The 15,143-nt window shown below is 34.6% G+C and overlaps 1 protein-coding gene across 1 annotated transcript in view; it reads right to left on the bottom strand.

Moving 5' to 3' along the window:
- The window catches only part of GTF2A1L (general transcription factor IIA subunit 1 like), a 41,159-nt gene that overhangs the window by 5,878 nt on the left and 20,138 nt on the right, over positions 1–15,143 (bottom strand). The window contains exons 7-8 of the mRNA XM_029937325.1: positions 1,686–1,937; positions 884–973 (exon numbers count right to left, since the gene is read on the bottom strand). Of these exons, the coding sequence (XP_029793185.1) occupies positions 884–973; positions 1,686–1,937 (342 nt within the window). The remainder of the gene's footprint in view (positions 1–883; positions 974–1,685; positions 1,938–15,143) is intronic.

The following is a 15,143-nucleotide window of genomic DNA, read 5'->3' as shown; positions in this document are numbered from 1 at the left end:
GTCCATCAACCATCAAGTCCCGTTGATTCTCCCGTCACCATCTCTGACTCTTCCATGTTCTACACTGTAATCCTTAGCCTGGGCTCTGGTTACTTCATTTCCGCACTGTCCCTGTTCTTACCATCACAACCCAATTATTTTTTCAGTAACATTCTCAGAATGCTAATGTCCATGAAATCATTTTAATTTCTCCTACCAGGATTCTAGATTTTCCAATCTGCTGTGAACTCTGTCCCCAACCCAGCCCCATTTACTAATACATCCAAAAGAAGAACATTTCATTCAGAGCAGAGCTGTCTCTTCATTGTCCCTTGTACGTTCTACATGTATTCATTTCTCTTTTATCAGGCTATTCTATTCAGAATGTCTACTCTCCACACTTCTCTGTAATTTACAAATCATTTAAGACCTATTTCAGAGTTCTCTATCACCCATGAAGGATTTGTGGAGAACTCCAACTACAAATGATTTCTTGTATTCCCTGGCTACTTTTTGGACTTACTGTCTGTGCCACACATCTTAGCATCTGATTTACATGCCACTCATCTTAGCATCTGATTTATGTGCCACATATTTTAGCATTTGATGTGCCTGTCACATATTTTAGCTTCTGATTTACCTACCATCATATTGTGCACCATTCCTTTATTACATACAGAAACATCTTGTTTCATTAAGATAGTTCTTGTCTTGAGGAGACAAGACGTTTTTGCTATCTCTGAGACCACACAGCACAGTGTTAGACACAAAATATATATAATTAATTAGCTTTTTCAAGATTAACCGTGAACTGTAACTCATCATCTTTTTTTTTTATCATTTTATGTACCTTTCTACCATAAATGCAATTAATAAACCAGAGTCTAAAAGGTGAATATGGTACCTTGTCATACTGGCAGACAATCACATTATCCGTGTCAAACAGGTCTGGCACATCCTGCTCACTAACATCATCTCCAGAATTTAAAGGGTCCTAAGGATGAAAGATGGCCACATTTAGGAATTTAATGATGCTCCAAATTCTTTAAAGACAGAGATACATCAGAAATAAAGGAACTTGGAGAGAGAATAGTATTGTACTTAAAAAGTCAAATACTCAGAGTTTGAATCCCAGCTTGACCACTTAATAACTACAAGACTGACTTGTCAATTTACTCAAACTCCTCCTATCTCAGTTTTCTCATATGTTAAATAAGAATGGTAATAAGACCCGTAGATAGGGTGGTGGGAATGTTACATATCTTGGAACATAAGATACATAAGACTTAAGTATTGTACCTGGCACATCCATAATGCCACCATAAAAGACAATACTACTTATGTGCTTCCTAATTACAACATTCCACAAAAATTTTACTCCATTTGTTAGAATCAAAGCAGATACTGTATACTTCTAGCCTTGCTGCTTTCTGTACCTCTATTCCCATTCTTTAAACTTCCCACTATCTCTAGTTAAGACCAACAAGTATAGTGGCCAATTCCCAAATAATACTAGTTTTAATTACAGTTTAAGATTAAAAGTTTAAATACTAGGGTACAAATAAGTCTCATTTTAAACGACTAAAGCCAGAGTTAATCTTAATTGTTATCCCTCTTGATTAAAGTATATTTAAGTACAAAGTATATTAAAATACAAATGTTATAAATTTAATTTTAAAAAGTTTCGGCTCAAAAGTGATCCTCACCTCTTCTACAATGTCTGTTTGAGGGTCTTCATTATCACTGCTGTTGGCAGTTGAATCTTCACTGTCAGCTTCTTCTTCAAGTACCTTCAGGTCCCCTGCCTCAATAATCCCTAGAAATTCATTCTCATCTACATCTCTTGTACTTCCTATTTCATCATTGGAAGATGCATCACCAGTTCCATCTATTTGAATTATTTCATTACTATCATCATCAGTTACCTGACTGCTTAAATCCCTCTGAGAATTGGAATCCTAGAAAGAGAATGAAATGTAATAAAGTTTCTCAAGTCCAAAAGGTATATAACATTGAATCACATGCAATATAAAATTAAACATTTCACACGTGATCTTAAAATAGATTTCTTTTTGATATTTCCCTCCTTTTCTATAGACGTTCCCTAATTTTGAATTCTAAGACACTCCCAGAATGTCTACGCAACATGGGAATTTTTTTTAATTTTTAAGTTTGTTTATTTATTTATTTTTGGAAGAGAGAGTACGAGCAGGGGAGGGGCAGAGCAAAAGGGAGAATCCCAGGTAGGCTCCAAGCTGTCAGCACAGAGCCCAATGTCAGGCTCAAACTCATGAAACTGTGAGATCATGACCTGAGCCAAAATCAAGAGTCAATACTTAGCCAACTTAAGCCACGTACGCACCCCAGGAATAATTTTTAAATCACAAATAAAGTAAACCCACTTGTATCCTCAAGTAGACAACAAATGAGTTCACTAGTTTCAGGTAATAATTGCTAATTTTTATACATACCACCTTAACTTTATATAGTACCTATTACCATTTTAGGTTTTAACTATTTCATTTTATTTTAAACAATAATTCAATGCAGTAGAAAGGACAAGTGACATCATGCTCAATAAATTAAAAAGCATAAAGGATTGTACTAGCTGAAATAAGCTAAGCACAAAAGGACAAATATGAGTCAAAATGGATAGAACTGAAAAGAGAAATGGACAAATCTAATTACAGAGAATTCAACATTTCTTTCAGTGATCAACAGAAAAGTAGACTTAAATTTACAAAGGATGTAAAAGACATGAAAAACATAATCAATTTAACCTAATTGACATTAATAGAATACTCCACCCCAAAATAGCAAAATACACACTTTTAAAGAGCACACAGAATGTTCCCAAAGATGGACCATATTCTGGGTTCTAAAAAACAAACCCTGAAAAATTTAACACATACAAAGTATGTTCTCCAAGCACAAAGGAGTTAAACCAGAAATCCGTGACAGAAAGATCTGGAAAAATCCCCCAATATTTAATAATTAACACATTTCTCAATACCCAGAGATCAAAGAGTAAGTCATGAGGGAAAGTAGAACATAATTTTAATTGAATGCAAACAAAAACGTAACATTTCAAAACTTATGAAATGTAGCTAAAGCAATTCCTAGAGGGAAATTTATAGCATTACATGACTATATTCAAGAAGAATCAGGTTTCAATCAATTGTCTAAAATTCTACCCAAAGAAATTAAAAAGAGAAGACTGAATTAAGCTCTTGGCAAAAGAGAAAACAACAAAGATTAAAAGAGAAATAAATAAAATTGAGAACAGAAAAAGTTTGAGAAAGTCAGTTAGACCAAAAGTTCATTCTTTAAAAAGATCAATAAAGTTGATAACCCTCTAGCCAGACTGACAAAGAATGAAAAGGAAAGAGAGAGAAAAGAAACAAATAATATTAGGGATTAAAGAAGTAGTGTTGCCATACATTCTGAAGACATTAGAAATATAAGGAAATTATCTTCAGCCATTTGAGCTGCTATAACAAAATACCATAGACTAGGTAACTTATAAGCAGTGGAGATTTTTTTATATGGCAACTAGTCCCATTCATAAGGGCTCTACATCCTAATTACCAACACCTTTCAGAGACATGAACATTCAGATGAATATAAGTCAGTTTACAAAAATTAATTGTATATATGTACAGTAGCAATAAATGAATGGAAACTGAAATTTAAAAACAGTGCTAATTAAGCAGCAATGAAAAAGAAACTCATCACATACCAGAGAGCCTCAATAAGGTAACAAACAGATTTCTCAGCATAAACTTTGAAGGCCAGAAGACAGTAGGATCATATATATTTAAAGGGCTAAAAGAAAAGACTGTCAACTGGGAATTCTATATCTGGAAAAATGTCCTGAAAATGAGGGAGATTTTAAGGCATCCTAAGATAAAGGCTAAAGATGTTTGTTACCATTGGAACTGCCTTATAAGAAATACTAAATTGAAATGAAAGGAAACTAGATAGGAACTCAAAGCCATACAAAAATATAAAATTTTCTGGTAAAGATAAATACATAGACAAACATAAAAATCAGTATTATAATTTTGTTTGTAATTCTACTTCTTATCCCCATATAAGATTTAAAAAATAAAAACAAAAACATATTTATAATTATAAATCTGTATTAAGGGGAACACAATATATAAAGATATAATTTGATATATCGATAACAAAGTGAGGGAAGACAGAGCTAAAGAGGAGCAGGTTTTTTATGAGATTAAAGTTGAGTTGGTATCAATTCAAAATAGCTTATAGTAACTTTAAGAAGCCATAAATAATCCCCATGGTAATCAGAAAGAAAATACCTATAGAATACATGCAAAAGGATATGAAAAGGGAATCAAAATTTGTCACTAAAAGAAATCAACTAAATACAAAGGAAGACAGTATGAGAGAAAACGTAGGGGCAAAAAAACTAAAAGACACACAGAAAAGTAACAAAATGGCAAAAGCCCTTCACTATCAGCAATTACTTTAACTGTAAATGCACTAAATTCCCCAATCAGAAGACACAAATTGGCAGAATGGATTAGAAAAACAGGATCTTACGATAGGTTGTCTATAAGAAACTCACTTTAGAGCTATGGATCCACATAGGTTGAAAGTAAAAGAACAGATAAAGATACTCTATGTAAATAGTAACCAAAAGAGAATTGGGATAGTTATGCTACTATCAAAAAAAAAAATAGACTTTAAGTCAAACACTATTAGAAAAAAACAAAGAAGGGGCACCTGGGTGGCTCAGTTGGTTAAGCATCCGACTTCGGCTCAGGTCATGATCTCACAGTTTGTGGGTTCGAGGCCCGCATCAGGCTCTGTGCTGACAGCTCAGAGCCTCGAGCCTGCTTTGGATTCCGTGTCTCCCTCTCTCCCTGCCCCTCCCCTGCTCATGCTCTGTCTGTATCAAAAATAAGTAAAGATTAAAAAAAAAAGAAAAGAAAAACAGCATACAATCAAAAAAAGAACCAATTCACCAAGATGACTTAACAATTACAGATACATCTGCACCAAACATCATAGCATCATAGCTCCTAAATATATCTAACAAGCACTACGGAATATAAGGGGAAAATAGAGAGCTCTAAGATTATAGGTGGAGACTTCAATACCCCACTCTCAAAAATGAATAGAACCGCGAGACAGAATGTCAATAAGGAAATAAAGAATTGGAATATTATGGACATATAATACAGACATATACAAAACATGTCATCCAACAATAGCAGGATATACATTTTTCTCAACTGCATACAAAGCATTCTCTAAGAAAGACCATATGTTAGGCCACGAAACAAATCTTAATATTTAAAAATACTTAAATCACACAAAGTATCTTCTCTGATCACAATGGAAAGAAGGAAAACTGGAAAATACACAAGATGTGGAAATTAAACAACAAACTTAAAAAATCAATGGGTCAAACAAGAAATAAACAAACAATCAATCTTGACCATATAATTGTGGGTTCATTTATGGGTTTTCTATTCTGTTTCATTGATCTGTGTGTCTGTTTCTGTACCAGTACCATACTGTCTTGATCACTGCAGCTCCATAATATAGTTTGAAGTCTGGAATTGTAATGCCTTCATCTTTGCTTGTATTTTTCAAGATTGCTTTGGCTATTCAGAGTCTTTTGTGGTTTCATACAAAGTTTAGGATTGTTTGTTCTGGCTTTGTGAAAAGTGCTGGTGGTATTTTGATAGGGATTGCAATAAATGTGTAGCTTGCTTTGGGTAGTATAGACATTTTAACAGTATTTGTTCTTCCACTCCATGAGCATGCAATGTTTTTCCATTTCTGTGTGTCATCTTCTGGCATAGTTGTTTTATAGTTTTCAGAATACAGATCTTTTACCTCTGGTTAAGTTTATTCCTAGGTATCTAATGGTTTTTGGTGCAACTGTAAATGAGATCAATTCCTTGATTTCTGTCTGCTGCTTCACTATTGGTATATAGAAATGCAACAGATTTCTGTATATTGACTTCATACCTGCAACTCTACTGAGTTTGTGTATCAGTTCCAGCAATTTTTTGGTGGAGTCTTTCGCATTTTCTGTAGAGTATCATGTTATCTGCTAATAGGAAAAGTTTTACTTCTTCATTGACAATCTGATTCCTTTTATGTCTTTTTCTTGGCTGAATGCTGAGGCGAGGACTTCCAGGACTAGCCTTGTTTCTGACCATAGACGTAAAGCTCTCAGTTTTTCCCCATTAAGGATATTAGCTGTGGGGTTTTACCACATATGGCCTTTATTATGGTGAGGCATGTTCCCTCTATCCCTACTTTGTTGACAGTTTTTATCATGAATGGATCTTGTACTTTGTCAGATGTTTGTTTTGCATCTATTGAGAGAATTACATATTTCTTATCCTTTCTTTTATTCATGTGGTGGTCAACTAATCTTCAACAAAGCAGGAAAGAATATCTAATGGAAAAAGTCTCTTCAACAAATGATGCTGGGAAAACTGGACCGCAACATGCAAAAGAATGAAACTTAAACACTTTCTGACACCACACACAAAAATAAATTCAAAATGAATTAAATATCTAAGTGTGAGACAGGAAACCATCAAAATCCTAGAAGAGAACACATTGGCCATAGCAACTTCTTACTAGATGTCTCCTGAGGAAACTATCAATGAAACTAAAAGGCAACCTTTTATATATATATATATTACATAAAGAACTTATAAAACTCAACACCCAAAAAACAAATAATCTAGTTTAAAAATGGGCAGAAGATACAGATAGACATTTTTCCAAATAAGACATCCAGATGGCTACTGGACACATGATAAGATGCTCATCATCATCATCATCCAGGAAATACAAATCAAAACTGTAATGATAATATCACCCACACCAGTAAGAATGGCTAAAATTAACAACACAGGAAACAAAAGGTATTGGTAAGGATATGGAGAAAGGGGAGCCCAGTGTTGATGGGATTGCAAACTGGTGCAGCCACTCTGGAAAATAGTATAGAGATTCTTCAGAAAGTTAAAAATAGACCTACCCTACAATCCAGCAAGTGCATTACTATGTATTTACCCAAAGGATACAAAAATGCTGATTTGAAGGGATACAGGCATCCTGACGTTTATAGCAGCATTATGAACAACAGCCAAACTATGGAAAGAGACCAAATGTCCATCCGTTGATGAATGAAGAAAGAAGACATGGCATATATACATATAATGGAATATTACTCATCCATAAAAAAGGAATGAAATCTTGCCACTTGCAATCATATGGTTGGAACTATAGGGTATTATACTAAGTGAAATAGAGAAAGACAAAAATCATATGACTTCATTCATATGTGGAATTTAAGAAACAAAACATATGAACATGGTGGGGGTTGGGGGGATGAGGCAAACCAGAAAACAGACTCTTTAACTATAGAGAACACACTGAGGGGTGCTGGAGGAGAGGTGAGTGAGGGGATGGGTTAAACGGTGAAGGGTATTAAGGAGGGCATTTATAATGATGAGCACTGGGGGTTGCAGGTAAGTGATGAATCACTTAAGTTCTACACATGAAACTAATATTACACTGTATGTTAACTTGAATTAAAAACTTGAAAAAAATCAGTCTTTTAAGATAGAAAATATCATAAGACAAAAAAACGAAAATGCAACATAGCAAAACTTATGGATGCAGCAAAAGCAGTGCTAAGAGCAAAATTTATAGCTATGAATGTTCACACTACAAAAGAAGAAAGGTCTCAAATTAACAACCTAAATTTCCATTGGAAGGAACTAGGAAAAAAAAGAACAAATCCCAAAGCTAGTATAAGGAAGGAAATAGTAACAATTAAGGCAAAGATAAATAAAGAACAGAAAAAAACAATAGAAAGGTCAACACAACTAAGAGTTGGCTCTTTAAAACAATCAACAAAATTGGTAAGTTTTTTGTTACATTGATGAAGAAAAAGATAGACTCAAATAACTAAAATCAGAAATAAACAAACTTTACTACTGATTTTGCCAAAATAAAAACAATTATGAGATAATACTATAAAAATATTTACGAGAGAATATTATGACCTACATATCAACAAATTGGTTAACCAAGATGAAACAAATTCCTAAAAACACACAACTTACCAAGAATGAATCATGAGTAGAAAATCTGAACAGATATGTAAGAAGATAGAATTAGTAATCAAAAATGTCTCAACAAAGAAATGCCCAGAACAAGATAGTCCCACTGGAGAATTCTACCAAATATTTAAATAAGAATTAACACCAATCCTCAAAAATCCTAAACAGAATACTAACACAAACAGAATTCAACAGCACATTAAAAAGATCATACTGCGTGGGATTTATTCCTGGAACATGATGATTCAACATATGAAAAATCAATGTAATATAATATATTAACATAATGGGGAGGGGGACACACAATCACCTCAATTGATGCAGAAAAAGCACATGATAAAATTCAGTACCATGCCATGACTTTAAAAAAACACTAGAAATAGAAGAAAATTGCCTCAACATAACAAAGATGAGAAACCCTTTTATTTAAAAACAATTTTTTTAATGTTTTACTTATTTTGAGAGAGAGAGAGAGAGAGACAACATGAGCAGGGGAGGGTAAGAGAGAGAGGGAGACACAGAATCTGAAGCAGGCTCCAGGCTCTAAGCTGTCAGCACAGAGCCCGACGCGGAGCTCGAACCCATGAACCGGGAGATCATGACCTGAGCTGAAGTCGGAGGCTTACCAGACTGAGCCACCCAGGCGCCCCATCTAACAGTACAGTCCATGGTGAAAAACTGAAAGCTTTTCCTTTTAAGATCAGGATCAAAGCAAGGATGCCCACTCTTGCCACTTCCATTCAACAACATACTATAAATCCTAGCTAGGGTAATTAGGTAAGAAAAAGATAAATAAAAGGCATCCAAACTGGAAAGTAAAAAGTAATATTATCTGTTTGCAGATCATCTCCTTTATGTACTATCTCATTTATGCGCAAAACCCTAAAGATTTCAGACACAGAAATATATTAGAACTAATGAATGAATTCAGCAAAGTCACAAAAGACAAAAATCAACATACAAAAATCAGTTGCATTTCTATATGCTAACAATTATAAACCTGAAAAAGAAATGCAGAAAACAATTCCACTTACAATACCATCAAATAGAATAAAATACTTAGGAGTTAACATGACCAAGGTGTCAAAAGACTTGCTCACTAAAAACTACAAACATTCCCAAAAGAAATTAAGCCAGAAATAAATGGGAAGATATTCTGTGTTCAGGTATTTAGAAGAGTTAATATTCCTAATACCACCCAAAGTTACCTACACATTCATTGCAAACCCTATCAAAATCCAAATAACATCTTTTGTAGAAATGGGATATCCATATTAAAATTCCTATGGAATCTCAAGGGACCCTGAATAACCACAACAATCTTAAAAGAAGATCTAAGTCTGAGGTCTAACACATCCTGATTTTAAAACTTACTACAAAACTACAGTAGTCAAAACAGGGTGGTGTTGGCATAAAGACAGACAACAAACTAACGGAATAGCATACAGAGCCCAGAAAAAAATCCACACATATATGGTCAAACAATTTTTGACAAGACTGACAAGGCCAGTCAGTGAGGAAAGGGCATCTTTTCAACAAAAGGTGCTGGGAACACTGCATTCACATGCAAAGAAATGGAAGTTGTACCCTTACCTTACACTACATACAAAAATTACCTCAAAATGGGTTAAAGACTTAAACATAGAAATTAAAAATATCAAATATTTTTAAGATATCAAAATACCTTAAAAAAATTATAGGGAAAAATCTTCATGACACTGGATTTGGAAATGATTCCTTAGATATGATACCAAAAGCACAGGCCCAAGAAAAAGGCATGGGGCAGGGGGAAAGAGATAAAATGGATTTCAACAACATTTACCTTTGTGCATCAAAGGACATTATCAACAAAGTAAAAAGGCAACCCACAAAATGGAAGAAAATGTTTGCAAATCATATAAGAGTTAATATCCAGAATTATAATGAAATCCTACAACAACAAACTCGATTTAAAAATGCACATAAGACTTGAACAGAAGTTTCTCCAAAGAAAATATACAAGTGGCCAATAAGTACATTAAAAGACGTTCAATATTGCTAATAATTAGGGAAATGCAAATCAAAACCACAGTAAGATATCACCTCACACCCATTAGGATGGCAACAATCCAAGCGGGGAGGAAAGAATAGGAAACAAGTGTTGGTGAGGATATGGAGAAATTAACCCTGTGCACTGCTGGTGGAAGTGTAAAATGATACAGCTTCTATAGAAAACAGTGTGGCAGGTCCTTAAAATTTTTTAAATAGAATTGCCACACAGATCCAGCAATTCCACACTTGGCCAAATACCCCAAATAACTGAAACCAGAGACTCAAAATATTTGTACACCCAAGTTTACAGTAGCATTAGTCACAATTGCCAAAGGGTATAAGCAACCCAAGTGCCCACTGATGGATGAACTGATAAACAAAATAGGGTATATACTTAACATGGAGTATTAAACCTTTAAAAAGGAAGGAAACTCTGACACATGACTCAACATGGATAAATCCAGAAGACCTTCTACTAAGTGACAACGGACACAAAAGGACAAATACTGTCTGATTCTGCTTTTATGAAGTATCTGAAGGAGTCAAATTTGGAGATTGAAAATAGAATGGTGGCTGCCAGCGATGAGGGGAGGAAAGAATAGGGAGTTATTATTCAATAGGCATTGAGTTTCAATTTGGGAAAGCAAGTATGTTCTGAAGATGGATTGTGGGGATAGTTGCACACCAATGTGAATGCACTTACTGTCACTGAACTATACAGTTAAAAATGGTTAAAATGGTAAATTTTTATAAGAAGGAATAAAACAAAATCAATGGTGATAATAAACTATCAAGTATGTAATCAAAACAAAGTGATACACGGGGCACCTGGGTGGCTCAGTCAGTTAGGCATCTGACTCTTGATTTCAGCTCAGGTCATGATCTCCTGGTTTGTGAAACCAAGGCCCACATTGGGCTCTGTGCTGACAGCATAGAGCCCACTTGGGACTCTTTCTCTCTCTCCCTCTCCCTCTCCCTCTCCCCTCCTTCTCTCTCTCTCCCCCCACTCCTCCCCTGGACACTTGCACACATGCTCTTTCCCAAAATCAATAAACAAACTTAAAATATAAATAAATAAAATAAAATAAAACAGAGTGGGTCAGAGTGCTGGTAACAGGAAAACTGGCACGACATCTTTGGAAATTATTGTGGCAATATATGTAAAGAAACACAGAAATTTTCAGGTTGTCAATAACACTACCTCTAAAAACATATTTTAAAAGCAATGCAAATGAAACATAAAATATGAATAAGGTTGCTCTTTATAGTGCCTTTTAGTACTATTTACAATTGCACTTAAAAACCATAAAATACTTAAAAAATAATACATACAATATGTGCATGTTGAGAACTACAAGACATTAATGACAAAAGTCAAAGACTTAAGTAAATATAAAGTGTGTCGTATCTATGAACTGGAAGACTCATTGTGATGATGTCAATTCCTTCCTGGATCTATAGATCCAACACAACTTAAATCAAAGTCCTTGCAGTTTTTTTTAATTGACAACCTCATTTTCACATGTGTATGGAAAAGTAAAAGAATAACCAGACAATTTTGAAGAAGAACAGAGAGACTTGCACTCTCTGGCATCAAGACACACTATAAAGCTACAATAGCTAAGACAGTGTGACGTGAGTCAAAAAGATAGACACATGAATTCATGAAACAAAGTCCAGAAATAAACCAACACACATATGGTTACTGATTTTCATTAAAGGGAAGTGCTTTAGACACTAAGGGAGTTTCAGACAGTGATGCTACACCAAGTGAACATTCACATGCAAAAAACAAAAGAACCTAACCTTGTACTATATACAAAAATTAACCCAATATGGATCAAAGGCCTACATGTAAAATCTATAAAACATTTTTAGACATGTGAGATCTTTGCAACCTTTGGTAAGGTAAGATACAGAAATCAAAAGAAAAAAATAAGTAAAATTCATGAAAATCACAAACTTTTCCTCTCCAGGAAATAGTATTAAAATAGCATGGATGTGAAATAACCATAAATCTTATAAATTGCTAGGCAAAATGCAAAATTCTCCCATACATTGCTGGTGGAAATATAATGGCTTTGGAAATGAGTATGACAGTTTTTTATAAGCATACATGTATCATGTTACCTAGAAATCCCATTCATAGGTATTTACTCAAAAGAAAAGAAAATCTACATCCACACCAAAAACAAAACAAATAAACAAAAAACTGCACATGAATGTTTTTAGGAGCTTTATCTGCAAAAGCCCAAAACTGGAAAGAATCCATATGTCCAAATGGTGAAGGAATGAACAGACTGTGGTAGAACCTATGCGTATTATGCTAAAGTTACATGTTGTAGGATTCCATTTCCCTGACATTCTGGAAAAGGCAAGCTTATACTAAAAGCAAACAGATCAGTGAGTGGCTGAAAGGGACTGGAGGAAGGGAGGATACTGGCTGCAAAGAGGCATAAGGAACCTCTTTGGGGGGATGAAAACATTCTGTAGTTCAGCTTGGTACTGGTTATAGAACTTGCAATGTTTGTCAAAATTCACAGTGTACACTATAAACTGTGCACCTAAAAAAGTGTGAATTTTATCGTATGTACATTCCATCTCAAAAAATCTGAATTTTTAGGTGAATTATGATTAGGTTAGTCCTAGGCCCCAACCACATGATGATATTAGCACTTTTGTTTTAATAGTGACAAGTACTGAAAACCTCAAACTACAAGATCTTTTTGTTGCAATCAGAGCCCGCAAGAGTACTTTCCATGAAAAGTTTAGGCTTATTAAGGAATATTAAAGATTCTAGGACTCTTCTGATTGAATTAACGTAGCATCATCTTATTTCACGTAAATCAGTAAGGTCCTCTTTACTTTGAGAGAGGAGTAAGAATTATAAATCCAAATTTAACATCAGTAACTGCAAAAGAGTTTTGTTGTTCTCAACTTCTTCACAGAAGCACTTCCAGCAAAGTTCATACGCTTGTCTGACTCCAATCTCCTCTTCTATGATGGTGATTTGACCAAAACAGCCAGCAGTTCCGTAGCAACATCCAAAACTGACACTGCAGGATCATGAATGGAAAGATCGAAGTCTTTCATATGGCCAAACATCCACAACACAGACCGTCAATGGACTTCTCCCTGTCAAGCTATTACCAGGGGGTTTTCATTCTCTCTCAAAAATTATCAGTGTCTCCCCAAGGATCAGTTAAGAACTTCAAGCACTGTCCTTTGAAAAGCCAGAAAAATTCTGTGTGAAGAAGAATTCAACATTTTGCCCACATTTTTTGACAAATGTCTTGGAAAGACAATAATTCAAAACTTTCGCTCTAACGTATTTGAGTCACAGGGCAGCGGATGAGACTTCTCTTAGAATTATTGGCTGTGTCTTAGCATTACTGTACGCCATGGGCTGAAATAGATGGCAGTACTCTCTTTACCGAAGCAGCAACCCATTTGTTGCCAACCATCTCAGAAGTTCCATCAGTACAGGTAGTACCAAATTATGCTAAGAGAATATTATAATAATAATGCTTCACAAGAGAGCAACTCTTTTGATGGTACCAATGTGCAAATAATGATTAAAATTAAATGTTAGCTGCCCTGAAAAGCATTTGTATTTTTATCCTGGCAAATGATAAAGGTGAGTTACTGCTGAGTCTTCTATGAATTCCAGCTGAATGCGAAGAAACGTCAATTCCAATACACAGGACATCATCTGACAAGGGCACACCTTCCATTTTCTCTCTCTAAAACAAACCAGCTCAGTAATTTCCAAGATTCTCAGCTTCACCTAGGTCTCTTAAATTGTATATGGCTTCTCTGGCTGGGTATTAGAATAAAAAAAATGCATAGGATGCTTCAAGATAAAGCTTTGTTTGCCAAATCCTGCTTCTAACCCTTTCCATTTAAGCTTTCTTCTAATTAAAAAACTATTTTTCCAATGGCTAGTAAGGACGGACAGAACTTCACACCTATTATGTGATGATAAATATAAGACAAGAGAAACCTAAGCTCTCACACACTTTCTTTTCACATTTTCAAACTAAACTCTATCAAACTGAATTGCCTATAATCATAACGGCAGGGCACATCTTCTTTAATTCTTAACAAAAATTTAATCCAGATATTTACCATAATGTAGTGGCAATAATGACGACGTATTATCTGACCATGTATAGTAGTATCCCATGCCACTCCACTCTTACTTGGCATAAAATATATCTTAACATATTTTGACAAATACAGAAAGTATTTTGTTAAATTAGCTTTTTTCTATAAAGTATCCCGTATCTTGTTTAAAATGTTTTGATTTAGAGATATTAATTTAGGACTGACACATAGTGACTCAAAAAAATATTTTCTCAGTTAACTGAATTCTGAATTAAAATCATGATACAACTTTTTATCTTCTAGAGGAGTATCAGAATGAATTTTAAAAGAAAAATTAAAGCTCTTGAAGGTCTATATTCTCACTCCCTCACTCCATCCATTTTTCATTCATACATTGACTGTGAACTAAATCAGTGATTCTTCATCTTAACTACATTATTATAAACACCTCAGAAAGCTCTTAAACACTCACTAATGAGTGGAACCCATTTCAGACAAATTATATCTAAATCCCTTGAGGTAGACCTAAACTTTAGTTTTTTAATGCCCCAGTGATTCTAATATGTAGCCAGGGTTGAGAACTACTAAGCCAAATCAAGTAATCATAGATCTTTTTCTTCAAAAGCTTAATTCTAGGGGTACCTGGCTGGCTCAGCACACAACTCTTCATCTCAGAGTCATGAGTTCAAGACTCATATTGAGCACAGAGCTTACTTTAAAAAATAAATAAAATGGGTAAAACTGGAGGATACAATGCTAAGTGAAGTGAGTCAGTCAGAGAAAGATATCATATGTTTTCACTTATATGTGGAATTTGAAAATCTTAACAGAAGACCATGGGGGAAGAGAAGGAGGAAAATAGTTACCAACAGAGAGGGGGGCAAACAGTAAAAGACTTAA

Source organism: Suricata suricatta, chromosome 4 (assembly GCF_006229205.1).
Source record: "Suricata suricatta isolate VVHF042 chromosome 4, meerkat_22Aug2017_6uvM2_HiC, whole genome shotgun sequence".
Classification (NCBI taxonomy): domain Eukaryota; kingdom Metazoa; phylum Chordata; class Mammalia; order Carnivora; family Herpestidae; genus Suricata; species Suricata suricatta.
This window is presented reverse-complemented; position numbering and strand designations above follow the sequence as displayed.